The sequence below is a fragment of the Sparus aurata genome, chromosome 13 (assembly GCF_900880675.1).
Source record: "Sparus aurata chromosome 13, fSpaAur1.1, whole genome shotgun sequence".
Classification (NCBI taxonomy): domain Eukaryota; kingdom Metazoa; phylum Chordata; class Actinopteri; order Spariformes; family Sparidae; genus Sparus; species Sparus aurata.
Window position 1 is genome coordinate 10,518,207 of NC_044199.1, and position 25,393 is coordinate 10,543,599.

The window sequence follows — 25,393 nt, forward strand, 5'->3', positions numbered from 1 at the left end:
AGTAAATTGTGGTAAACTGTCACCTTAACATTATCCCAGACAGGAAGAAATCAGCCTCTAATTACATACATGGATGTTTTGGGGTGTATGACGCCAGCTGGACGAGACTGCATGTGAGGGTCTTAAGTGATTTCTGTGATGGTGAGGAAAGTTACAAGTTTTGAATGTATAGAATTCTAATCCTTTTATACTGATAGTTTGACATAAACACAAGCAGCATACATGTGGCTACTTGTGAAAAAGAATGCACAACACAGTCGCGGACGTAGTTTGACAGACGGTGACCTCTAGAGGGCATAGTTGAGATGCCGGACAGCTGTGGGGTCACATGTTCATGTGAACCAGGGTCCACGTGCCTGATTCTTTAAGATGGCACTGCTCATGTCTGCCCTCATCAACTTTAATCCCAGATTAAAGGGGCCGTGGTACTAGAGTGAAGTCATGCTGTCCATGTTTTGATTTCATCATTGATTCCCATCAAGTTTCTCTTTCTCTCTTCCAGGTTTTCATGGGTTGGTACAGTATCATTAAATGTGCTTGTTCCTACAAGTCTGTTCCTCGTCATTTCTTGTTGAGACATGAATTATTAATTATAATCTCTTTTTTGTATCTCAGTAGTTTATTTTCCCTTCACTTTCATGTTCCCAGGATAGCTTGATGTTTTGCTATCGTGCAATATCTCACATAGAAACATATCGACCATTAGCACATTTAACCATATTGGCCATATTGAACGTATACTCATAGGCAACATGCCGCAGATGAGATGCATATGTGGACTGCTTAGTGATGACATCACAGTGCAATACAAACGTTACAAAGGAAAACATATATTATATTTTGTGTGTTTAATTTTTGTATTTATTATTTTCCTCATATGGTATCAATAGTGATACATTTTGAGAAAAATCAATCCTTCAAGTCTTGAAAATAATACTGAGTGCTAAAATCCAAATCATATCAACTTCCAATTTATCTCAAATCAAGTACCTTCAGAGGGAATCATGCTTACAGGAGTCGATTCTGGTCACAGGTTTTTGAAACACCATCCTGGAAATGTCTGGTTGTAGAAACACGAGGAAGTGGATGACCAGCTTTACCTTCTCTCATCAACCACTGAGAAGCTGCTGCAGAGCTGTCAGTGTATCCCAGCTGCTTCCAGAGCTGATTAGTGTTCAAGTGACTTATGCAATCGTAAACGTTCAGTTTGTTAGGGATGTCACATATCAGGGATGGAGTTTTTAGATCACAGTGTATGTTGTGGTTAAACAAGATTGCATTTTATTGTTAAGCTTGACTTTTATTTTGCCTAGGGGATCTTGTGGTCTTTTAACAAGATCAAAACCACAAAGCTCGGCTTCAAACAAAAAAAGTATACAGTTCAACGCGCAGTCGTATGGGCTGACTTGCTGTCAATGATGATGTTTTGGTATCGCGCTTACAAAAAATTTAGCTAAAACCAGTAAAGCACATTCAGGAAAACTAAAATATACATACAACAAGTGATTACTTTTAATACTATGTGGTCCCACACTTCCTGAGAGGAGATTTTTTTTGTGTTGTGTTACTTTTGCTATGGTTTGTGGGGAATTATATCTAAAAAAGAAAAACTATTTAGGCCTATACATATCTTTGGACAACATTATATCATAGTAATGATTTTACCTAACATAATAATTCTATTAAATATCTGATTACAGTTGAATAATGTGACGGATGTTGCTTTGCACGGGATGGTCACATTTGTTCAACCACTGAGATTATTCTTATCCTTTATTTCCCCGAATATTAAAAGAGCAGAAGACCGTCCAAAGCCTCGGTTTAGGAGTCACATCCTCTGTCGTGACTGATGAATGAATGTCTGCTCAGGAGCCATAAGTGCAACGTCTGCAGATGTGGCCCAGACATATGCTTGCATCTGTCTCCTCTCCATGGGATCATTTGCATCCTCCCACCACCGCCGCCACCACTGTGCTCAACTCAAGGGAAAATCCTGCAGTGCATAAAAGTAGGCTACAGGCTTTTTATTTTTATCTGGTCAGAATGATGATGAAACCGCTGGTTGTATTATCCCCCTCCCCTCCCCTCCCCTCCCCTCCCATCCCCTCCCCGCCCTGCGCTGCCTCCAGTTTGTGGGTTACTGAAAGATTTCACCAACCACAGATAAGAAGATTAGAGAGGAATTAATGGTATTCCTTTGTCATTATAGGAATAAATTGATATTTGGTTTTAAATCAGAGGGTGGGGACAGTGGGGAGCAACATGTTGTGTCAGGAGACGTGAGCGGAGGGATGGCACAGTGACAAGCACACTCGACCAAGGGGGGATGCCTGCCTGAGCGCTGGAGCTAAGCACTGGATATCTCGGCTGATGTTTACCATGTTACAGGAGATGAGAGAGCAGGATTGTGCAGTAGTAGCCGGGTGTGTGCGTGGCGGGGCAGAATGAGTGCTGCTGCAGGGACATGGACGTGCCATTAGAGGACGGGGACAGCTGTGGCATTCCCTGGGCGAGACACTGACACAGTGGGAGGAACGTTTGGGTTCCTCTCGTCGTTCCAGCCCCAGCCTAACCATGAGAGTGGCCCTCCTGGCCTTCAGACTGATGTGCTTGGCCTGGTTCTGGCCTGTCACCCAGCTCAGCGGCAGCCACTTCGCGAACAAGAGGAGACACAAGGAGATGTACGTCGGAGAGAACACCAAACAGAAGCACGGAGGGTGAGCCACAGTGGGATTTCTTATGTGATGTATAATTGTGGAGCTTTTGCTGTGTGTATTTGGCACCTGGCAGCTTTAATTTGAGTCTTTTCTGTGTGCTGCAATATCATCGCAAATATGGTTGGAAAGGGGAGAGCAGGCGATAGGGTCGTGTGAGTTGAAACAGGGTTGTGACTGAATTGCCTTTTCAAGAAAAAATTGTATTGAATATATTCCTGTCTGATTGCTTAGTAAAGGAATATGACAAATGACATGATTTAAAGAGTACATTTTTGGTTCACTTAAATCACTTCATGAGGATTTCTAGGAAGACAGCTGGTCCTCTTAGAGAATAAAACCCAGCTCAGGTGCAAGGTCACCTCATGAGACGGATACAAGAGAGGCCTGACAATATCTCTGTCTGACCCAGTTACAACCATGTTAGATCAGTGCCAATACCCTGAAAGTTTAAAAAAAAATAAATAAATAAATCCCTTTCATTTCATTTAGACCGAGGCCTTCACTTCTAATCAAGAGTGCTAAAGTCCAATTAACCATCACTAACTCCCTCGACCAGATGTCAGTTGTGCTTTCAGTGTGTGTCCGTGTGTTAGAAAGCGAGACTTTCTACGCCAGCTGTTATTGTGTTCTCTTTGGTCCTCAGACGGGTGGATCTAAAGATGAAAAAGATGGACAGCACCAAGTCTATGCTAATAAAGTCTGAGCAGCTACTTCGGATTGAAGACCATGACTTTGCCATGAGGCCAGGCTTTGGAGGTAACACAAAAAAACAAAACAAAAACACACCTGATCTACCTATCTGTCTGTTTAATTTGACCTCTTCTCTCTCTGTTTCTAATTTTCCTCATTATTTTGCATACCCATGTGCTCTCCTGGCTCACTCAGTAAGGTTAATGTAGGTTACTGTGCTTGTCTTTGGTATTACGGCAGCCAAAAAAAAACCCCTTAGTGACCTAGATTGTCTGCTGTGTGAGACAATGACTGCAGCCAGTAGTACAGATAAAATAATCTGAACCGCGTATCTAATTCTGTGGGGGAAGGACAAAAGCCTGCTGTTAGAGGATATAAACTGCTTCCAAGCACGGGGTTGGATTTTCATTTCATTTTTGTTTTTAATCTGAGTTTACAAGACTGATTGAATATTCATCAAAACTTTTACAGTCAAATCACAATCGATTTCACCTCGAACTCAACTTAAAGGCTTGTGGTCTCAGCAAAGTGGTCGTGGAGCTGAACCGAAAGTTGTGAATGCAGCTCAGTAACAGTCCAATCTGAGAACAAACCCGACTCCAGGGAGGTCCTAACTCTTATCTGCTGTAGTTACAGTAAGACAAGTTACACTATATGACACAGGAAGCATCCAGTCTTACACAGAAACCTTTACACAAAGCGTCTACAGACACACATTGTGAGGATGTTCTCCTGTCAGCAGTCGTATTGCAAAAGACTTCCTGCATTGCACAGTGCCGCCTCATTTATCATTTGGTTTTCTTTGTCAACAATAAGGTCTTGCATAACCAGCAGTGATGACTGAGTATTCTGAATTGCTTACACCTTTATGAACTCTCTGCTTCAGTCGATATTTAGTTTAGTCGATATTTCTGGGTACCTTTCAATCTGCCTTTCAAACATCTCGCTTCGTTTAAAAGGACAGAGGTGAAGAGTTTCCATTTAGTATTCTGAAAACTCTTGACCATTGAAATCTTTCTGTTTTCTGAACTCAACCAAGTCAATTAGGGAACCAATACCTGAAACATCAAATTTATTTTAAATTATAGCAAATTTACATATTGGATTATCCACAAAAAGTTGGTGTTGAGAGCTTCTATTTTAATTCTCGAGTACCATTATTATTTTCAGAAAAAGAAAGGTGAAAATAAAATAATTAAGATGATTTTCTATGATAGTCATAACTTAATATTATTTATGTTGGTTACCTTTGTGTTGAAGACCAAGTTTGACTTTATTTAGCATATATTTCTATGTGTAATTTAATTTTCATAAAAACAACAACATTATGTGCAAGACTTTTCAAGGACTTTCCGGTCGATTCCTTTTAATTCAAGGACCAAACATGGCACGTTAAAAAAACACTGTAAAGGGTATTTACAGTTACAACAGTGAACATGGTGATAACGAGCAGTAGCAGGCTTTACAGCAGCTCACAGACAACAATTAAAAAGAGAGAAAGGCTCGATTGTGTGAACACCTCAGACACTAAACATAGACAATTTATGTTATTTAAAAAAACAACTCCTTCAATGAATTTCCAGAATCTGTGGGAGATCTGTCAATAAACTGGCCCTATTTGAGTTGACAGTCTAATGGTCAGATTGTTTCATAAAGTCTTTTGACTTATAGTTGATCACTTTTATCAGGATTGGGTTTAAAGTCTGGTGGCACCCGAAAATGTCACGTCAGTCAAAGAGCTGAAAGCGCCTCGGTGACCTAACACTGTAAAAAAATAAAAATAAAAATTGAACAGGACCTCCAGAGCCCTCACTGGCCTGATATAATCCCTCGCACCTCACTACTCCATTGTTATGGTCGACTGACGGTTCTGAGTGCTTACCTTCATTAGATAATGGCACAAAGAGAACGGGATGTTTGCAGCACTCATCATACGTTCACAGCATTCTGCCCCTGGACGATGACATAAGCATATTTATGTCAACGTACAACATGGCGGCAATGATAAACAAAGCGTTTAACATTTCAATTTCATGAGGAAATTTTGGGTTTATTTGTGCAGACTGCTACGCTGGTTTAAGTGCAACTTGAACCTCTTTGGCTTTTCTTCTTCTTCTTTGCTCTTCCTGTATCTGACACATACACCACAGCCACAGACAGCCGCTCCTCTCTGACCCCTTCTGTACATTTTCTCATAGTGCTAAAATACTCACTGACAGGACTGTAAGTGTCAGTGATTGTTCGTCTTAATGCATGCTGGGAAAGGCTTTATTGAAACAGGCAGTTAAACAAACATAAGCTAATGAATTACCGGGTGTTTTGTTATTCAACTTGGGTTGTGGACTAGGTAACATGCAAGATATTTATACCCATATAGGTTGACTTACTCCCACAGGCTAGATTTCACAAGTACGTTAAAATCAGCCTTGGATCTTTCCGCTGTCTTATGCGGAAAGACTTTGTTAGTGTTTTTCCTTTCCTGCCAAAGCTGAACCCTGATGTTAGACATTATATAACTGTTCTCAATCTATATGGTCTCATCGGGGGGAGTTAATTGCAGATTATGTCAGTAGTACAATTCATTGTCTTCAGATGGGTTAAGGTTAGGGTTACTTTTTAGTTGTTTCTATGAAATAGCGTTCCCAGCCAGGAATCACAATACCGTTTGGTTACTTATAACGCAGCCAGAAAATAAAAAAAGCTCATAACAGGTTTGAGATGTGTATAAACCCTTTAAGAAGTCTGCAGCATCTTTTTTATGAGAGCAGCTGACCTGTAGAGCAGTTTGGGGGTTTTTTTTGTTTTGTTTTTTATAGTTTTGTATTCTTCATTATATATTTTAAAATTAAGGTTTGAATTTTTGCTCCCAAGTTGGTTTAGTTTCACACTGTTCGTAGAAATTGCTGTAAAGAACTGTCAAATAGCAACAGCAAAGAACAATAAAATAGAGTAAGAGTGTATATAAGAGTAAGAATAAGAGTATTTCACCGAAGTAGCTACATTCAGTTACTCAACTTATGTAGAAATCACAATTTTAGTCTGAATATATAGGAAAATGTATTAGACGGTATTAGATGAACAGAATATACGCTGTTTATATTATACGCGTTGTGGTGCATTTTAAGATATTTTTCTGCATATCTTAATTTTTTTTTAGTTTGTTTTGTAAGTAGACAATATAATTTCATTTGTTTTCTAACTGTTTCTTGGTTAGCTACTATCCTTTTTTTACAGATGGTTTAATTTTTGGTTTAGTTTTAACCCTGGTGACATGGCTATAGAGATGAGGATGAGGATTACTGTTTCACCTGAGGGGTCGTGTGATGTATGACCTACATCTGTCAGTTGTGTCTAATTTATGACTTTATGCGACTTTACTGTATTCCTTAAAAGATGATATGACTGCAACCCTAAGCTGAGTCATGCTTAAGAACGAACACTTTCATTTACAATTTGTCTCTATCATCTGTAAAATATGGTTTATATCTTATAGCTCAGCAGTGGGATTTAGACATACAGTTAATCTGTGGCAGATGTGCAGACAGATGAATCATGGAAAAAGTGATCCAGCTGTTGGTTAAAGCTGATGCATTACAACGTTTGACCTTTTGCAGGTTCAGCTATTCCTGTCGGCATTGACGTCCAGGTGGAGAGCATTGACAGCATCTCTGAAGTAAACATGGTACGTGCCACTAGGATCTCTATTGGCTAACCGCTACACAGTGTCTCCTTTCTATGCTGGGCTTGAGCATCACTGTTTTGTTTGTTTTCCAGGACTTCACCATGACGTTGTACCTGAGGCATTACTGGCAGGATGATCGCCTGGCCTTCCCCTCCAGCAGCAACAAGAGTCGGACCTTCGATGCACGTCTTGTGAAGAAGATTTGGGTTCCCGACGTCTTCTTTGTCCACTCTAAGCGTTCTTTTATCCATGACACAACCATGGAGAACATCATGCTGAGGGTTTATCCTGATGGTAATATTCTCTACAGTGTCAGGTAAAAAACAAAGAAGAAATCTTTTATGTTATTCATAGCGATTACCATCATCAGAGTAGGATATTTCAAAAGAGACAGTGGCCATTGTGGCCACAGGTGGTAATTACAGGACTGAATACTCATTGAATTTGCCCTCATGTCCCAAAATCTTCATAACTTTGAAGACATCATAATTATAATCCAGGATCTGATCTGGCAAAATTAGATTAATTTACTCTGACTCATGCCTGTTACATGGCATCTAGCTAGAGTTTGCTAACATTGGCTAACATTAGCCACCAGAACTGAAAAACCATTCAAAAATAACATTGACGAGGCAGCCAGAAACGCAAAACATGCGAATTCATCTCTGTTTTAGGAATTATTCCTGCGTCATTCTATTTTATTCATCCATTTCTGTATTCAGAACAGGCGGGGCTTAACCCAGAAGTGGGCTTCACTGACAGGTTTCTTTAAATCCTAAAAGTTCTATGGGTTGATCACAAAATGCTATTATTATTTTTTAGAAAACTATTTACAGAACAGCCTCAAAATTGAACTTCAGATAAATGTTTTTGATCACACCAATTATAAAACCTTTTTTTTATAAACTCAAAGGAATAAACTTCCCCGATGATGCTGGTAAATTGAACATTAACCGGATCAGATAGTTTCAACTTAGTCTAGCTTAACATTTAAATGTCCATATGTATCTAAATCAATGAATCATGATTTAAGTATGTATAGATACTGTGAGGCTTACTGAGAGGAATACGAGAGGATGGCCAGTGAGCTTTCAGACTATATTCATCATATCCATTTCAGCCACAGATGTTGACTATATGGCTTCATCCCAAACAGCTTGCTGCAGCCACAGAACCTGTCAGCCTCAGGAAAAGAACAGCTCAGCCCAGTAGTTTTACTTTAAACTCCATTTGTCATCTTAGCTCTCGCTGATGCTGAATTATTACTTGATTTATGTTGGCTTCTCTTTAACCGTGAGCTGTGTTTTAGGATCACCGTGACGGCGCTTTGCTCAATGGACTTCAGCAGTTTCCCACTGGACACACAGAACTGCTCTCTGGAGCTGGAGAGCTGTGAGTATCAAACTACAGATGGGACGATGTGCTTTTGTGCGAACGCCTGACATCCAAAGCAGTTTTTAAGAGGAATTACGCTCATTTTGTTGCATTAAACATCCAAAATCCCACTTTACATAATGCTTGACGTGTTTTGCCGAAAAAAACATGTTACACAACCTCTGCACTGAGTTGTAATTTAAAGGCACTGGCTGATGATTCTGCAGAGCTCACTGAATTATTAAACAGAACCCATGTTGCAGGTCAAAAACACGATATTTTTTTAGTTGTGTACCGACTGGACGAAAAAACCCAGACTGTCGAGCTCACAGTGCACGGTAACCATTACCATCTTATTTTAGCATGGAGTGAATAAATCCTAATCCTCAACCGGGTCAATCTGTATCCGTTATACATGTCAGTCTCTCTGGTGCAGGATTTAGTCTGGATTCTTTTTTCATTCTGTTCTGCTCTGAACTTGAGGTTGGTGATAAAAGGATGATAGTGACTGCTTTAATATAGCGTTTGGGAATTTTGTATTTCTGTGCAGCTCCTCTCTCTTTATCTCTCTGTCTGTATGATATGATGGATAAAGCATGGATCCTGGTCTCAGAGGAGAGTCGGGAGTCCCACTTCTGTGCGCTCACTCCTCCACTCTGAGAAAAACATCCATGACTCTTCAAAGAGAGGCGACATGTGAAGGTGTCATCTCCCCTCCATCCTTCTTCCCTAACCTACCTTTCTCCCCTCTCTTGAAGATGCTTACAATGAGAACGACCTGATGCTCTACTGGAAGAATGGGAACGATTCATTGAGGACTGACGAGATCGTGCTCTCACAGTTTTTCGTTGAAGACTTCCAGCCTTTTTTCGGGCTTGCCTTCTACAGCAGCACTGGTATGTCAGGTTGGAACCTTGGGGCCCTCTGAGCTGTACCCGGTTTGGGAACAACCAGAGAGCTCCTGGTTTTATTGAAAACCCACTTCTGTTTCAGATGTTTACACCTATATACAGTGATATGCTTCTTAACCTTCACATCTGCTGGTAGCTACAGCAAACACTAGTTCATGGTAGTCTGAGGTTAATGTGCAAATAAATTGATGACCTCTCCACCACCTCAATGAATCAACTCTGACTGGCTCTTTTCCGTAATACATTAACACTGTGGGTCCCTTTAAAGGAATAGTTTGACATTTTAGGAGATGCAATCCAATCACCAGAATAAGTTTTGTTTCTGCAAACTATGGATATTTTGAAACCTTACATTTCTTTATGTCGCAACTTTACGTTTCTCAAGGTTCAATTTTCTATTTTATGTTGGGACATACGCTGGTTAAGTTTAGGCTCAACACCTGCTTGGTTAGGGTTAGTTGAAGATCATATTTTGACTTTGTATACCTGTATTGGTCGCAATAAATATGGCTAGAAATTGAGGTCCAACTTCTTGTCAAAAGTACCCTTTTTTGCCACTAAAAGGGCTAGAAATTGACACGAGACCTCCTTAAGAAATGTCCACTGGTATCACGCTTATAAATGTTGAAACCCACATGGGTAACTGCCAACATTTTATCCTGTTGACGAAGCTGGGGAAATGCTCTAATTTGCAATGTTGATAAGAGTTTAATAAGAACATTGACAGCACTCTTGCATCTCTCAATATGAAGCTAACTGCTGGTTACCTTAGCTTAGCATCACAAATTGGGGTAGGGGTAAACAGTTAGCCTGGCATTGTCCTGAGGTAACAAACTCCAACTATCAGCATCTCTAAAGTTCAACAATTAGCACTCTATTTTTGTCACCTTCGGACAGAGTCTGGGTAATTGTTTCCCCTTGTCTTAAAGTCTTTAAACTAAGTTAAGCTAAACTGACCTAGGCAGCTCATATTCAAAGGGAACATATGATAGTGGTATCCCATTTTTCTCATTTAACTCATGGCAAGAAAGTGAATAAGGTCAGTTCCCAAAATGTTGAACTTTTCCTTTAAACATGGTTCATAACAGAAGCGAAGTAGAAATAGGCTACTGATTCCCGGAAATGTGATGATAGATAGCGATAAGGAGCATTACCTGTGTGCGTCATTAGTTCCCTTTTTACGGAATTAAAATGTGAAGTAATATTGCTTTATTATTCAAACATTCTAGAGTTGTATGGCTGACGGCTGAACCCGGCCTGCTTCTACTGTCACATTTCCAGTGTGAGAAAGACAGATAGGAACGGAGCCGGGGAGATTTTCCTCTCAGTGTGACATAATCTCGTGGGGATGTATAAGCGCCAAGAGGTTGTTATATAACTTCAGCTCGAGACTGATGTGCCTGAGAAAATGATTACTCAAGGTTCTTACTGTAGATCCATCGTGTACTTTTTTAGATTCACAACTTACACAATCCTGCGCAGGTTCTGGTGCATCATTTCTCCACAGTGAGTGTCTTGTGTTCTGCGTCATCTCACTCGCCCGCCCCACATCTATTTTCTGTCCATTTATCTCTGTTTCAGGTTGGTACAATCGGCTCTACATAAACTTCATTCTCAGGAGGCACATCTTCTTCTTCATGCTTCAGACGTACTTTCCTACCATGCTGATGGTGATGCTGTCCTGGGTGTCTTTTTGGATAGACAGGAGGGCCGTGCCTGCCCGTGTATCTCTGGGTACTGAAACCAGCATTAACACGTCTTATACACAAAATGCACAAAAAAAACCATTTTGGTGTGATGCAACACTGAAAGTGAATAAATAATACTTCTGTTTTCATCTAAATTGGTATAAAAACACCACTACAACTTTTTCTGTTTTATTTAAAGGAATAGTTTGTTGACAGTTGACATTTTGGGAAACGCTCTTATTGGTATTCTCATTAGGAGTAAGATATGCAGATGACACTCTCATGTTTATACGCTACACATGAAGAACAGCCAGTTAGCTTAGCTTAGCACAAAGACTGAAAACAGGGGTAAATGTATGTCCGAACTCTGTCCTGTAGCTCACTAATTAATCTGCCTCTTTTATTTAATCTGTAAAAGATCCGATTTAAGATTCGGCTTATGTGTTGGACTTGGATAAGATACAGTGACTCCCAGGAGTCAACATTAACTTTTCAACATAGTGAGGCTTCCAGACAATAAGTGGAGACTCCTTTTTCTCCAGCTCGACATTAGCAAACAGACACATGATTAAGTCTAAGAAAGAAAGCAAATAAGCATGTTTTCCCAAATGTTAAACTATTCCTTTAAGCTTTTTGGTGGCAAACATTAGGTTAAACTGTGTTAGTCAGAATGAAGATTTTGTTTTATTCAGCTTACCTTGCAGTAAACAAAACATTGGTTCAAGTCTAGCTGGTGTTTTCTGGAGCGTATCAAAAAAAAAACAATTACATTTTCCTACAAATAAATTGTAATTTCCCTGCGACTCTCAGGTAACAAATACGTTACAAATACAGAAATGAGATAATATATTTGAGGTCTACTGGAAAACTGCAATTGCGTTAGGTATCATATTCATGTGTAGACATTGTACCATGCAATGTGGATATTCAATTGATGCTATGCCGACTGATTAACAGTCCAAAGAGTGCGTTGGCGTTTCTGATCTGGTGACAGCATTTCCGCCCTATGTACCCAGAACTTTTTGTCCCAGGAACAATTTTTCATGAAACAAGGAAGCCCTTTGTTGTCGGTGTCATGTGAGACATGTGAAGATTCAGCACATTTGTTCATTGACGTATGAATGAGTGACAGTTGTTTTTACACAACAATTTTAGGCACAGCTATGCAACTATGATGTAATTGGTTGTCGTAAATCCATCTAATGCTCTCACCTCACCTGTCACGCCATGTTGATGTGTCAAAGCAGAGTTGTGGCTGCAGATTTTTAAAAATGGTGGCAGAAACATAACGCTGCAAGTGCTCCACCCGTCAGAAATGTTCAGCGCTGCAAGCTCCACCCCTACAGTTCCTGTACTTTTAGAAAGTACTAGCACAGAAGTTTCTGCAAAACTTCCTAGTCACTCTAGAAAGTTGCCTGGGATGGAACGCAGCTTTCCATTCACGAGTGTTGTATTTAGCAAGGTATAATCCATCCAAACACATGTTATGTGTGAGGCAACATATTTAACACTCACCATCTGTTGTACTGGTTCTGTATGCAGGCATCACCACGGTTCTGACCATGTCTACCATCATCACTGGTGTCTCAGCCTCTATGCCACAGGTGTCTTACGTCAAAGCCGTAGACATCTACTTATGGGCAAGCTTCCTCTTTGTCTTTCTGTCTGTCATCGAGTACGCCGCTGTCAACTATTTCACCACAGTGGAGGAGATGAAGAAGCTCAAGAGGGCTAAGGTCACTCATATTCAGTTTTTTGTGGCCCCGAATGTCTCCTTAAATCCCATGTGACTTGTGTGACCCACAGAAAATTAATTCCTGCCATCTGGAGCATGCCGACGTCAAAGTCTAACTCTCCTCTCCTCCCTCTGTCGCTGCAGATCCCCAGCTCCTACAATGCCACCCAGGCTATGGCGTTCGACGGCTGTTTCCATGACAATGAAATCGACCTGACTTCTTTCCCAGAGGCCTCCAGCACCCCGAATACAGAGAGGAACACCCAGTCTCGAAACTCTACTGTCTCTGGACCCACAGAGGGCACCAGGCTACGCCGAAAACACCCTGTTATACAAAACCTCAGCTTCATCATGAGCAACAGCTACATGATCGACTCCTACTCCAGAGTCATATTTCCCTTGGCATACCTTCTCTTCAACATCATTTACTGGAGTATGTATGCATAGTACATGAACAATGCATCAGAAACAAACAGGATTCATTGTTGACTGTTTCCACCACTATACAGTGTAACACCAACAGGCTGCAATAAGCTCAAATTTGCACAGTCTGCTGATAAGCGTAGGCATCTTCTCTTGAGGAAGTATTCAGCTGTAAACTTGAAGGAAATTTGAGATCAGCTGTTGCATTGAATGACTGTTGTTTTTGCAGATGTTGATGTGTATTTTTGGCATGCCTGTTTTATAAGAGAAGTTTTAATCAAACAAATATATTTACATTTTTATGATTTTATTTTATTGCGGGATCCGACACAAAGTATTACATTGTGCATTACTGTACAACATCTTGAAAAATAAATGTATGCTCTCTGGATGTGTGTCAAGCTATATATTTGCACACTTGTTTGGAAATCAAATATGTTCACCTCTGTCCACATTCATGTCCATGTCCATTTTCTCTGAGCATTGTTTTTTTGGGGGGGCCAATTGGAGGCAAGTAAACATTATCTTCATCTTTTAAGTGGATGTTGAATCCAGAAAATATAATAATCCTCATTTATTTAGAGTTAGGTTAGTGTTCCATTACCCTCTGAAATCACACTCAGGGTGGGAAGTGCAAATGCTGGGGTAATGTTTTGCTGCTGTGTTCCAGATTGCAAGTCGTGTAAACGTAAGGAATCTGACAAATTGTTATCATTTCATGGCTCCCTGTTTTATCAGAAATTCAAAAGATGATTAATAGTGAAAATCCAGAGGGACATCAGGGCACATTTCAAGGTAAAATAAATAGCTGACATAAGCATCCAGCCACTACCTGGCTGACATTCCCATTTGATTAATCCAGTGCGTTTCACTTTCAGGCTTGAATAAATTGGTCGAAGATAGTGGATGAGTGGATATTTATTAGAATTAGAATTATTAATTAGAATTAAATTCTGTCTTTCTTATCGTGATGGGCAACACTATAAAATAGTCATGTTCATTAACGTCAGCTAACGTTAGGTTGTTTTACCTTGAAGTATGACTTTATTTCCCTTCAGATTTTTAGATATCTATCAGTTATTTATTGCAACCCTTGAACACAACACTACGACATTTGAGCTCCCCTCCTGAGCGTGATGTCAGAGGAAGGTGGCCGCTGTGTGAATGTGGTCTATTATTCTTCTTTTACGCTCTGTTTTTGGGCTTGACTACCTCCTGGCGGAAATATAGGGCTTTTTTTCCTGGCTAAATGCTCCACAGTGTTTACAGGGCTCAGTCTTTCTGCTTTCTGATTGTAGTAAGCATCCTACTAACAAATTGTTACAGAACTGTGATTTTCCATTTACGACAGGGGTGTTGCACTCAGAAACTGTTGCTTTAAAAGAAAGATTCTTACCTCCACCTGCTTATGGTGATCAAATTGTGATCAAAAGCACCACAGTAGAGGTTGTGGTGAGATTGTTTCAGTTACACATAAACAAGCCCATTAATGAATGTTTCGTATTGCTTATTCTATAAATGCCTCAGAGGGACACCAGTGACTATAATTAATATAAAAAATAGTGAAAAGATGATTACATTCATACATGTTTGATACCCTCAAATCCTTGTCCTCATATCAGCATGCCATAGTATAATACATACAATGGACCATATTTCAAACAAACTTATGTCAAATAGTCATTAGTAGATGAGGGTTGGAGAGTAGGAGAAACTATGGCGAGTGGGGATTACATGCCATAAAGTCAGTTATATTTGCTTACATAACCTCGAGTTGTGGCACATGAAGCCAGCAGGAGGTCCACTTCATCAGAGCTGATTGATGGTTAATGTGATGAATTACTACAATGAGGAGGTGATGAAACATGACCTGTTCAAAAGGCTCAGTGGTTGGCTATGACAGACAGCCATGTGCGCTTTGTGCACCGATTGGTGAGCATTTGCCTTTTGTGTTGCCTCTCTCTTTTAAAAAAAGCAAGCCATTTTAAAGGAATCGTTAAATAAAGCAACCTCATGCTGTCGACAAGTTAGTTTTGAGAGCTTTAGAGATGCAGGTAGGCGGATTTTCAACACTAGGATAGTTTGATTTGCTTGGATATGTTTCAAGTATGTATGCCAAGCTAATCCAACTGTTTCCTGGACACAGCTGCAATTTTTAACAAACAAAGGAGTGGCATCGGGTTTGTCATCTCGAGGCAAAGATAATATAAGCGTCATTCGAAAACATGTCAAACTATTCCTGTGAGGTAAGGTACAAAAATAAATATCGCTCTGCTCACTCAACTTGTCGGATCTCGCCTCTGTCTCGAAAAGGCAAAAATAAGCCACAGTTACAGGTTACAAACAACCTCCACTGTGTGGTGCCAGAGTGTCAGTAATACAAGTGTCTCCTTCACTCCTGAACCACCCTGTTTATGTAAGGCAACAGTAATCTACATGTGAAAATGTCATACAAGCCAATGTCAGGATGTAACAGTGGGCCATGTTACATTTAAAGTATGCAACTAAATTATGTTTAGGGTGTGACTGCATTCAGTGATCTCCTCTGGTGAAGATGTGTGTGACAAACATCATGAACAAAGCTCAGTAGCAGATACTAAACACATAAAGATGTTCACCTGTTTTTAATCTGATATCAAACAGAATAAAACCTCCACTCGAAGGCTTCAAAGGTTGTTGATCTTCAAAGAATGTATTGTGATCTGCTCTGCCATCACACCGTGGTTATCTTGATCCTTCGGACTCCCTCTGGTGTATAAACAGAGAACTACACCTTTTCTTTTATACACTTTTTTGTTTCACAGGAAACTGCTGTATATCTATTTGGTAATGCTATGCAATAAGTTTCACTTGTATCGGTTTGTTTATTGGCACTAATTCTTAATTATTTAACAGTTTAAAAAGCTGTTATAATACATAAAAACAAATCTCTGTGTTAGCAGGCTATGAAGGATCAGTTCAGGAACATTTCATTTATGTCCTCTGTCAGCATAGTACAGTCAGCATAGCAAAGAAGCTGCTCAGTAGTCTGGTGTTACGGCACTAAAATAAACTTTATTTTGTTAAATTTTGTCCTAAGGTCAGCCAGAGTCAACAAAAAACTGTCACAAGTTCCTTGTCCATGATTGATGAAAATTGTGGTGTAGGGGCTTGAAAGCTTTTCCAAACCTTTACTTATTTCAGTTCAGAGTCTCCTTTAGAAGTTCTCTTTTACAGGAATGCTGTTCTGGCGCCTCAGTGGTGGAAAGAACTCCCGACCAATGTCAGGACAGCAGAGTCACTCGCCACCTTCCGCAAATGACTCAAGACTCATTTCTTAGAACTTCAGCTCAACCTCACACAGCATGACTCCCTTTCCGCTTTGGACAAAAGCGTCTGCTAAATGCCCTAAATGTAAATGTAAATGAATGCCATGGGCACATTCACAGTGACACAGTGACATTCACAAGCATGACGCAAATCTGTCCTTTCAAGCCTGAAACAGGTCGCTTCATGAGCATGTATTTAACATCATGTTCTTTGGAATCCCATTGATATGACTTTAAAAAATCATCTTAGTGTTCCGTCATATAGCATAAATACACACTCCCAGGTGAGTGTGTGATCAATCCAGGGTGTAACTGTATTAAAAAGTGTCTGTCTGGTCAAATACATGTTAAGGAGCAGCAACAACAGAAGAAGTGCTGGTGGTGCGTGACAGGTGACAAGTCCCTCCCATCCAGAGTCCTGAAAAGCAGGTGCATGACATGACAGACAGGCGCATAATGCTGCAGGTGTGTGACTTCTTCTGACGCAACAGTAAATGTCTCAATGCCAGGACTCTTTTAGCCCTGTAGTGTATCCCTGGAAACACAATACTCAGAGAATACTCAGAGAAGACACACCCTGAGGTGCACCTTTACTACTAAACAGAAACGATCAAACTCTTTCCTCCCCAATGAATGAATTTGTGGTGTACAGGAGTTGTTTTGGATGGTTGTAAAGCACAGAGGGCCTCTCGTGATCTGACGTAAAATCAACTAATTTCCTCTTCAGGAGGACAACTTGAAGGTTCCCTCAAAGGTAAAGTGAATCACTGCAATGTTCAACCTGTTGGTGTAAGGGTTGACTTTAAGGGGCGTGCCACATGTGTCAACTACTGATCCTGTGTGAGAAACAGACTCTCACAGTAAACTCACCCAGCGGCCTGTCTGCCACCAACAATAGCATCAGTGTTGGTGAAGAGAAGAAAATGCACATCTAATGCGTGTGGTGTGGTTTTGCTTTCAAGTTTGGATTTGGCTCAGGGGAAGTTATGTACCGGGAAAATGAAGACAGAGTCATGAGTGCTCCTGGCGTTCGTTCTGATGGTTTTTCGTGTCGGCACATGTTTGCCCCCCTTGTCAGGTAAAGCTAAGGTGGTGGTTCGTCTCTTTTGCTTAATCACAGATTATCTCACCCATCACAGGAGGATTATTTATCCTTAGCTATAGCTCGATCAAATTCAGTTCTATTAGTTCTTTATTTAAACCACTAACCTAATCACTCCTAAATATCTTTTGATGTGTTTTATTTGTTGTGGTGTGTAACTTTTGGGCTTTGACTATACAGTCTAATCTTGTCAGTAATTGAGTTACTGATAATCTGTCTAAGAACAGATGAGATGATGCACCCGATCCAAGACCAACACTGTGGCGGTACAATGATGCTCAGATTATATATAACAGCTGGAGAAAATTAGGATGGTTCCATGGTCTATCTACATCTGAAAAGAGGAACCAGACATCTGGATTTTTTGGGGGGCAAAACAACATTGTGCCTCGCTTTGATCACCATAAGTTTTGGTTATCACACAAGTGTGACTTTATCGCATTCTTACTTGTCAGGACTTGAGTTTGGCTGTGATTCGATTGTCTGTCTCTCTACACCTTTGTTCCTGAGCAGTAATTTTTGTACTCACCCACTCTCTGAACTTGTGAGCAAAATGTTTTCATCCAGTAAAGTTCAACTTCAACTTTAGTAGTCATAAGATTTTCTAATACAATAACATCAGCTAACAAAGTTTAGAAAGATTATCAACGCAAGTCTTCTGTTACAGCACTTATGTTATTCAATGCCTGATAACCGCACAGCGTCATAACACACAAAAACACCTCTGAAACTCCCTGGCAAAAGCAAACATCCATTGTGTGTGCCTACATAGTACAATATCCACAGTATCACTCTCTATATATCAGTGTTTGCAATTTTCTAAGCTGTGATAAAGGTAATGTGTTTGTTCTGTAATACTGACCTCTGATTGTACTCAAAAGAATGCATTCAAGCATTTGATTTGACGTTTATCCAGTTTTTCAGGACTTTGCAAGTTATGATTAATGGACTAAATGATCAGGAGCAAAGATAAAAGCTTTCACACATATAATTACTGTAAAGGCTAAGGAAAGCATTTATTAGCATGGGCGTGATGGAAAAAGGTTTTTGTATGACTCACTCTTTCACCCTGTTTAACTGCTGTTTAACAAAAGACAAAGGTCACTACAATAGACCACATTCACACGGTGGTCGTTTTCCTCTGACAACACTTACTGGGTGGGAAACTAAACTGTCCAACTGCACTGTTCCAGGTTGTAAGTTGTATAAACGTATTGAATCCGTCAAATAGCTACCATTTCACTGCTTTCTGATTTATCAGGAACTGAGAGGAGAATGGTTTGTGAAAAAGGGGCAAGTAATCGAATGCCAACGTTAGCGGATGGCTTATCAAATGTGTTGTTTTACCTTGAAATACGGCCTGATGTCCCTCCAGATTTTCACTATCCATTGTCTTTGAAGTTGCTGATCAATTGGGAAACACTGAAATGACAAAAATTTCGATTTCGATTTCGATTTCCTTCGTTGATGATGACTTAGAATCTGCAAGACAGCAGCATAACATCATCCCTGCATTTGAGCTTTCCACCACTGAGTGTGACGTCAAAGAAAAATGGCCATCGTGTGAATATGGTCCGTAAAGCTTTAACCTTTATGTGTTTTCTAAATTACTGTATTGTATATGATTGTATTGTTATACTACAGAGGGACGAAGCCGGGCTCATGTGTCAAACATCTATGCTGGTTGCTGGTCATCCTACTGATAGGTACAGTATGTTCTGACATGAGAGTGAAAAAAAAACAGAAGGTTGCAGACAATAGAGTGACGGTGTCACCTTATCTGTCCCTACAACTCTGCAACACTATTTATAAACCAAGATGTCTGACATGCCAGTCACTCAGCATGCGTCATGCAACACACACACACACACATAAACAATGTCTTATTTTTCCATCCTAAGTTATAACAAAAACGTGTTATTCTGGTCTGATTGCTGTGTGTTATCTATCAGACAAAAACGTCATAGTTGTGTAGTTCCTCTGTAGGGTAAGGCGGAAAATATGACATTTGAAAAACGACCACATAAGCCTGATCCTCTTGGCGACTTTTAAGGAGCGAAAGGTGTCAAAAATATGATTATAAGCAAGAGAACAGCGAGAGACTAAGATGATTGCATAGATAGATAGATTGCATCTATAACTCAGTCACGGTTGTTCTATTCCCTCTGCCTATGACTCTTAAGCTGTTGTAACTCGGGAATTTACCCACTGAGGTATTAATAAAGTCTTGTTTATTACTGTATTCTAGCATTATCTGTTTATTTTGTAAATATCTGATAAAAGTAATATTTGTGGTTGTTCATTTCCATACCATTTATCATAGATAATTACTATATCAATCATTAAAATCACTAGTATACGGCATAGGATTAGGGCCACATGTGATTTTTTTTTTTTTAGTTCTGATTTTAAAGTCAGAATTCTGAGAAAAAAGTCAGAATTCTGAGATTAAAGTCAGACTTCTGAGAAAAAAGTCAGAATTCTGAGATTAAAGTCAGAACTAAAAAAAAAATTCACATGTGGCCCTAATCCTCTTCCGTACCAGTAAACCTGTGTCTACCATATTGGTTTATGTCTGTAGATCATTATCCATATTAAACCGCAGTTATTACGTTAAAGTTTGAGTTTGAAGCGCTCTTTCATTTATTCTGTGCAGGCTTAAAATTATTCTCTTTCTCCAATCAGGTCAGGCTTCCTGTAATCAGACCTCTGCTGCTCCTGCCACTATTCCTGCTACAACAGACGCACAGACTTCAGGTAAATCTCACAAAAGCCGACAGCAGACAAACCACAACTGTTCTTTTAATACAAGAGACAAAAAAAACTAAATCTGTCAAGGAACAAGAATATAAATGTGGTAATATGAAAACAAATCAATAAAAGTTAGTATAAAAATTGGAAATATAAAGAGAATGAAGTTAGCCTTCAGGGCTTCCTTTCAGAAGAGCTTTAAGAAGTCAGGTGGCATCGAATGACAAAGTCATCTCAGCCACCGACAAACATCAAGTGTTCCTGTTGAATGTGTTGAATACTTTTAACACCACTAGACAATGGCTTCACATTTCTGTCTTAAAAGAAGTCTGACAGACCATCAATCACCTACCTGTACTGACGGTGAGGAGAGCCATTCCTGAAGCTATTTTAAAGTAAATGTTGAGTACTCATGTATAAAAACACACTGTGAAGTTCAGCTGCAGCTAATGTGAAGCTGTCCCTTAAGACCAGTTTACTAATTTAGGAGAGTACAACTCTGCCTGGGAACAGTTGTGTGAGAGTCTCTGTGCAGAGTCAACAAATGTATGAAATAAAGTCTGCATTACTAACAGCTGGTGTTTACCAGGCGTAGTCGAAATGGTTGGTTGAATTATGACTGCATTTTTTTAGGTTCAGTACGTCTCAGTCTCTCTCATTGATTTTGAATTTTTTTCTTTTCTTTTTTTTTGTAATTACTGTTTAACTATCTCCACAACTATTTTGTTTTGTTCCTTCTCATGGCAGTGTACTACTTTGTTGACATCACTGTGGATGTCAAAGGAGAGGAGAGGGATGAAACCGAAATCAAGGCCTGGGTGTGTAGAGACACTTAGACTAGTTTCTCAATTGAATACAAGATTTTAACATGTATATCGTATGACTGCATATAATGAGACTCATGTTCTTTTTCTCAGCTTGTCCAGGTTTTCCAAAACAACCTGGAGAGCTGCGTGTCCCCGAACAATGAATCAACAACTGCCCCACCTACTTCCACACATACAAATGAGACGACACTCATGACGACAGCAACAACAATACAAAGCTTTAACACAACTACAGCTACAACAGTTTTGACAAGCAATGACACAACTACAGCTACAATAGTTTTAACAAGCAACAACACAACTCCAGCCTCAACATCAAATACGTTTAACAGCAACAACACAACTCCAGCCTCAACATCAACAACGCTTACAAGCAACAACACAACTCCAGTCTCAACATTAACAACGTTAAAAAGCAACAACACATCTCCAGTCTCAACATTAACAACGTTAAAAAGCAACAACACATCTCCAGTCTCAACATTAACAACGTTAAAAAGCAACAACACAACTCCAGTCTCAACATCAACAACTTTTAACAGCAACAACACAACTCCAGCCTCAACACTAACAACGTTAAAAAGCAACAACACAACTCCAGTCTCAACATCAACAACGTTTAACAGCAACAACACAACTCCAGCCTCAACACTAACAACGTTAAAAAGCAACAACACAAATCCAGTTGCAATATCAACAACGTTACAAACCGTCAGCACAACTGCAGCTGCAACAACAACAACTTTACAGCCCAGCTCGACAACCTCTTTACTTGACCCCAGTGTGACCACACAGGCGCCTGGCGGCGGAGGAAACGTCAAACCAACGAAGAAGCCAAATCCCAGTGGAAACAAGCAACGCATAGCTCGTGAGATTCACGGCAATGTGACAGAAGCCAGGTATCACTGCAATGATTTCTCATAAATTATTTATAAATAAATGACAAGGCAAAGGTCCAAACACTGTCACAGTGTAGACTAATCATTGTAGAATGTTTTGTTGTTAATGTTAAGAATCATTTAGTGCAAAGACAAAATTCAAAATCAAAATTGCCTTTGTTTTAAGTGACAGCTTCCTACAAGTCACTACACTACAACTACACCCAAGCCAAAAAGGGCAGGCGCGAAGTCGAAAATTAGCAAAACATGACACAAAGGGGGTGCTGAAGGGCTCCAGTATCCTAATTAGGAAGTCTGATGAAGAGCATTTCAAAAGATCTTCTTGAGCCACACAATGCTTGTTGACTTCTGTCATGAAACCACTGAATTTTATATCTGTTTCATGCTAAATGTAGAGATGAGTCATTGGGCCCTATCTTAATGATCTGAAACGCAAGTATCAAACGCAAAGCGCAAGTAGCTTTGTGGGCGGATCTCAGGCGCTGTTGCGATTATGCCGGCGGGATAAATGACTCTTGCGCCCAGTGCAAATCTAAAATGGGTTGGTCTGAAGTAGCTACATTATTCATAGGTGTGGTTTGGGCGTAACGTGCAATAAACCAATCAGAGCGTCATCTCACACTCCCTTTAAAATCAGGCGCGCTTGTGCCATGGCGCATTGCTATTATAATGGCGAATTTGCCAGGCGCACGCCAGGAGCGGTTCACAGCCGAGGATACCGACGTTCTCGTCAGGGCAGTAAAAGACCGAGAAGTGGCCTTGTATGGGGATAAGAGAAATCCATCCAAATTATCTTTGGTTAAACGGGCGTGGGAGGAAATTGCCACAATTATTTCTACGGCTGGCATCCCCAGGACATCGCACCTGGCCTCGGGAGCAGTGCGCACGGCCGAGCAGTGCGCAACGGCCAGCTCATGAGGGAGCAGCGCAAACACCAAGGTGCAGAGGATCCAGACCCACTACACGCCGTGGCAGCATTGTCAGACCGGACCGCACTGTCCGGGATGCGGCAAGGTATTAATGCCCGTCTTGACCGGGTGGCGATGTTGCTGTGGCCTCTGAGGCGCATCGCCTCAAGTCTCCAAACGCACCACCTGCTCCTGTTGTGCACCTTCCTCCTCCTCCCCCAACTCCATCTCCGTCCACCCGCTCCACTAGACCCTCACGGCTACGGTGGGCGCGTCGCATATCAGAGGGAAAAAGAATGAGTTCTTCTGTACCAGTGAACGTTTGCGCCGGAACACGCCTCCTCTTTTCTCTGAACCGCCCCGGGAGCGCAAAGTCATTCCCTAATTTAAGGACGTGCGTCTGCGGAGGGAAAATTCCAGTGTGCGCCGAATGCAAAATAGGAATTACAAAAGCGCCAGTGTACAAAGTCAATTGCGCTGAGTGCAAGATAGAGCCCATAAAGTCAATCAACTGAGTCAGTGTTAGTAAAAGTAAATGTCCTCCAATACTTTATTACCCAAGTAAAAAGGAAAATTACCATCTGAGAACCTACTCCAGTAAAGTTTTTTTAAAAGTACCTCGATGATAAATTACTCAACATACAACTGCAATTATGAGAGAAACATAAATGTTGAATTTGGCCTTACATTAAGTTAACTGCTTTGTGAGGTCAAACCACTAGCTACAAGATACGCCAATGTCAATAGCACATCAAGCTGTACATGAAAAAAATAAAATAGCTAAAGTTTGCTAGCTACACTAGTTGTCGCAAAGATACAAATGGCAAATGTAGCGAGGTAAAAAGCATATTATCTGTTTAAAATATACTTATATATCGGTTTAAAAGTAGTTGCTCCTTAAAAAAAAAAAAAGTGAACCTACTTGTAACATGTTACCTTCCCGACCTTGGCTACTGTATATCTGGCTTAATCTAGCTAACATCAGCATTGTAAGCTAACGTCACCAGTCGTAAGAGACGTTACCAGACGTTGTTTTATTAAATAGGATTGGAAAAGATATATAACCTTTATTTAAGGTTGTTGCTCAGTAATGTTGTTTTACTTTTCATTACAGTGGGAACAGTAATGGCATCACAACCGGCCTGTATCAAGTAAGCTAACATGGAGGTGTATCTGTGAGCTACAGTATGTGAACGGAAGGATCATTTGAATTGAATTGTTTTGTGTTCTAACAGGATATGGAAGTGAACTGCGCCATGAAGACTGCAATAAGGTGAACTAACATAAACCATTTTTTTTTAAATGAGTGAAACATAAAATGTGTTTGTTGTTAACACTTACCTTAAACTTCAGAAACACCAACTGTACTGTGATGCTGAAGCTGAGGCAGAGTGTGCCGCCATGTTGTATCCTCCGTACGCTCTGTGCAGCCAGTGTTACTTCCTCCGACATCAGGGTGGTGGGAAGAAAAGCTGACAGAACCAGTGAGTGATTCGTACTCCTGAAACATATGATCAACCTACCTACCTACCTATTAAGTTATGAAAGTGCAGCCTCATCAACACCTTCTGTTAACAGGCCAACTAAAAACTGTGTGCAACAGCAATCCACAAGAGGAGAAGACTTGCTCTTATAAGGGTCCAACCGGTGGATCATGGTAAGATGTAAACCCCACAACTTACTTACTTTACTAAATATTTAGCCTTTTTAAATAATGTATTTTTTTCATTTATGTAGCATTTTATGAGGTTGTTGGGGCGCTATGCACCATTTTGTAATCAAATGTTGCTGTATTTTGACAGTGAAGTGTCTGGATCTGCTTATGTTGTTCAGCAAAGCAACTCAACACATTGTGGTGCAGGTGAGCGCTGAAAACTTCCTTAAGCATCTTCCAACCAACAGATTAAAAAGGAAATAGTCCACCCCTTAATTTTAATAACAAAATAATAAATGATTTTAACTTATTACAACATGTTTTATCTTCTTTGTTTCTTGGGTTAGGGTTAGGGTTAGAGTTGAAGGCTGAGAGGATACGTGTCAAATTTAAAAAAGATCCTCATAAGCAAACCTCTATGTCTGGCAGAGACAGGGCAAAATTCATCACCTATGACACACTTCATACATTATTCAGCATATTGACAGCTACAATACACACAATAAGCACCGTAAAGAGAACTAAAACTGTCCAAACTGTCCATTTTGAGGAGCATGTGTGAGGTCAGATGTGTAGATTAATGGCACAATCCCAATTTGTCCCTAATTTCTCCTCAGTCGAAAATGTAATTCTGGCAATGTACTACAAAATGCGAGTAAGACCGGTAGTAAGTAACTACTGTCTCTGTTCTCTGATTTCAGGTCAGGTGAACAACACCTGCAGC

General features: G+C 40.2%; 2 protein-coding genes across 3 annotated transcripts; both read left to right on the forward strand.

Moving 5' to 3' along the window:
* The first annotated feature begins 2,223 nt into the window (after nucleotides 1–2,223).
* gabrr3a (gamma-aminobutyric acid type A receptor subunit rho3a) lies at nucleotides 2,224–13,609 on the forward strand. The gene is made up of 9 exons (XM_030437122.1): nucleotides 2,224–2,717; nucleotides 3,361–3,473; nucleotides 7,022–7,089; nucleotides 7,182–7,405; nucleotides 8,399–8,481; nucleotides 9,222–9,359; nucleotides 10,956–11,108; nucleotides 12,605–12,798; nucleotides 12,942–13,609. Exons 1-9 carry the CDS (start codon nucleotides 2,575–2,577, stop codon nucleotides 13,242–13,244), a joined length of 1,419 nt encoding a protein of 472 aa, XP_030292982.1. The 5' UTR covers nucleotides 2,224–2,574; the 3' UTR covers nucleotides 13,245–13,609.
* Nucleotides 13,610–17,404: 3,795 nt separating this feature from the next.
* Nucleotides 17,405–24,900, forward strand: LOC115593709 (A-agglutinin anchorage subunit-like). 2 transcript variants are annotated; one of them, XM_030437307.1, is made up of 10 exons: nucleotides 17,405–17,606; nucleotides 19,275–19,336; nucleotides 20,316–20,387; nucleotides 21,129–21,199; nucleotides 21,299–22,107; nucleotides 24,130–24,166; nucleotides 24,251–24,288; nucleotides 24,369–24,499; nucleotides 24,594–24,672; nucleotides 24,818–24,900. In XM_030437307.1, exons 1-10 carry the CDS (start codon nucleotides 17,515–17,517, stop codon nucleotides 24,885–24,887), a joined length of 1,461 nt encoding a protein of 486 aa, XP_030293167.1. In that variant the 5' UTR covers nucleotides 17,405–17,514; the 3' UTR covers nucleotides 24,888–24,900. The 2 variants fall into 2 exon arrangements, with proteins under 2 accessions (XP_030293167.1, XP_030293168.1); XM_030437308.1 differs by lacking the exons at nucleotides 17,405–17,606; nucleotides 19,275–19,336; nucleotides 20,316–20,387 and adding an exon at nucleotides 20,748–20,776.
* Nucleotides 24,901–25,393: the final 493 nt, after the last annotated feature.

Coding starts and splice junctions, on each gene's coding strand:
- gabrr3a (XM_030437122.1), top strand. CDS start 2,575: ATGAGAGTGGCCCTCCTGGCCTTCAGACTGATGTGCTTGGCCTGGTTC. Junction 3,474..7,021: donor CATGAGGCCAGGCTTTGGAG/GTAACACAAAAA, acceptor GACCTTTTGCAG/GTTCAGCTATTCCTGTCGGC. Junction 7,406..8,398: donor AATATTCTCTACAGTGTCAG/GTAAAAAACAAA, acceptor GCTGTGTTTTAG/GATCACCGTGACGGCGCTTT.
- LOC115593709 (XM_030437307.1), top strand. CDS start 17,515: ATGTACCGGGAAAATGAAGACAGAGTCATGAGTGCTCCTGGCGTTCGT. Junction 21,200..21,298: donor AAACCGAAATCAAGGCCTGG/GTGTGTAGAGAC, acceptor TCTTTTTCTCAG/CTTGTCCAGGTTTTCCAAAA. Junction 24,289..24,368: donor GCCATGAAGACTGCAATAAG/GTGAACTAACAT, acceptor CTTAAACTTCAG/AAACACCAACTGTACTGTGA.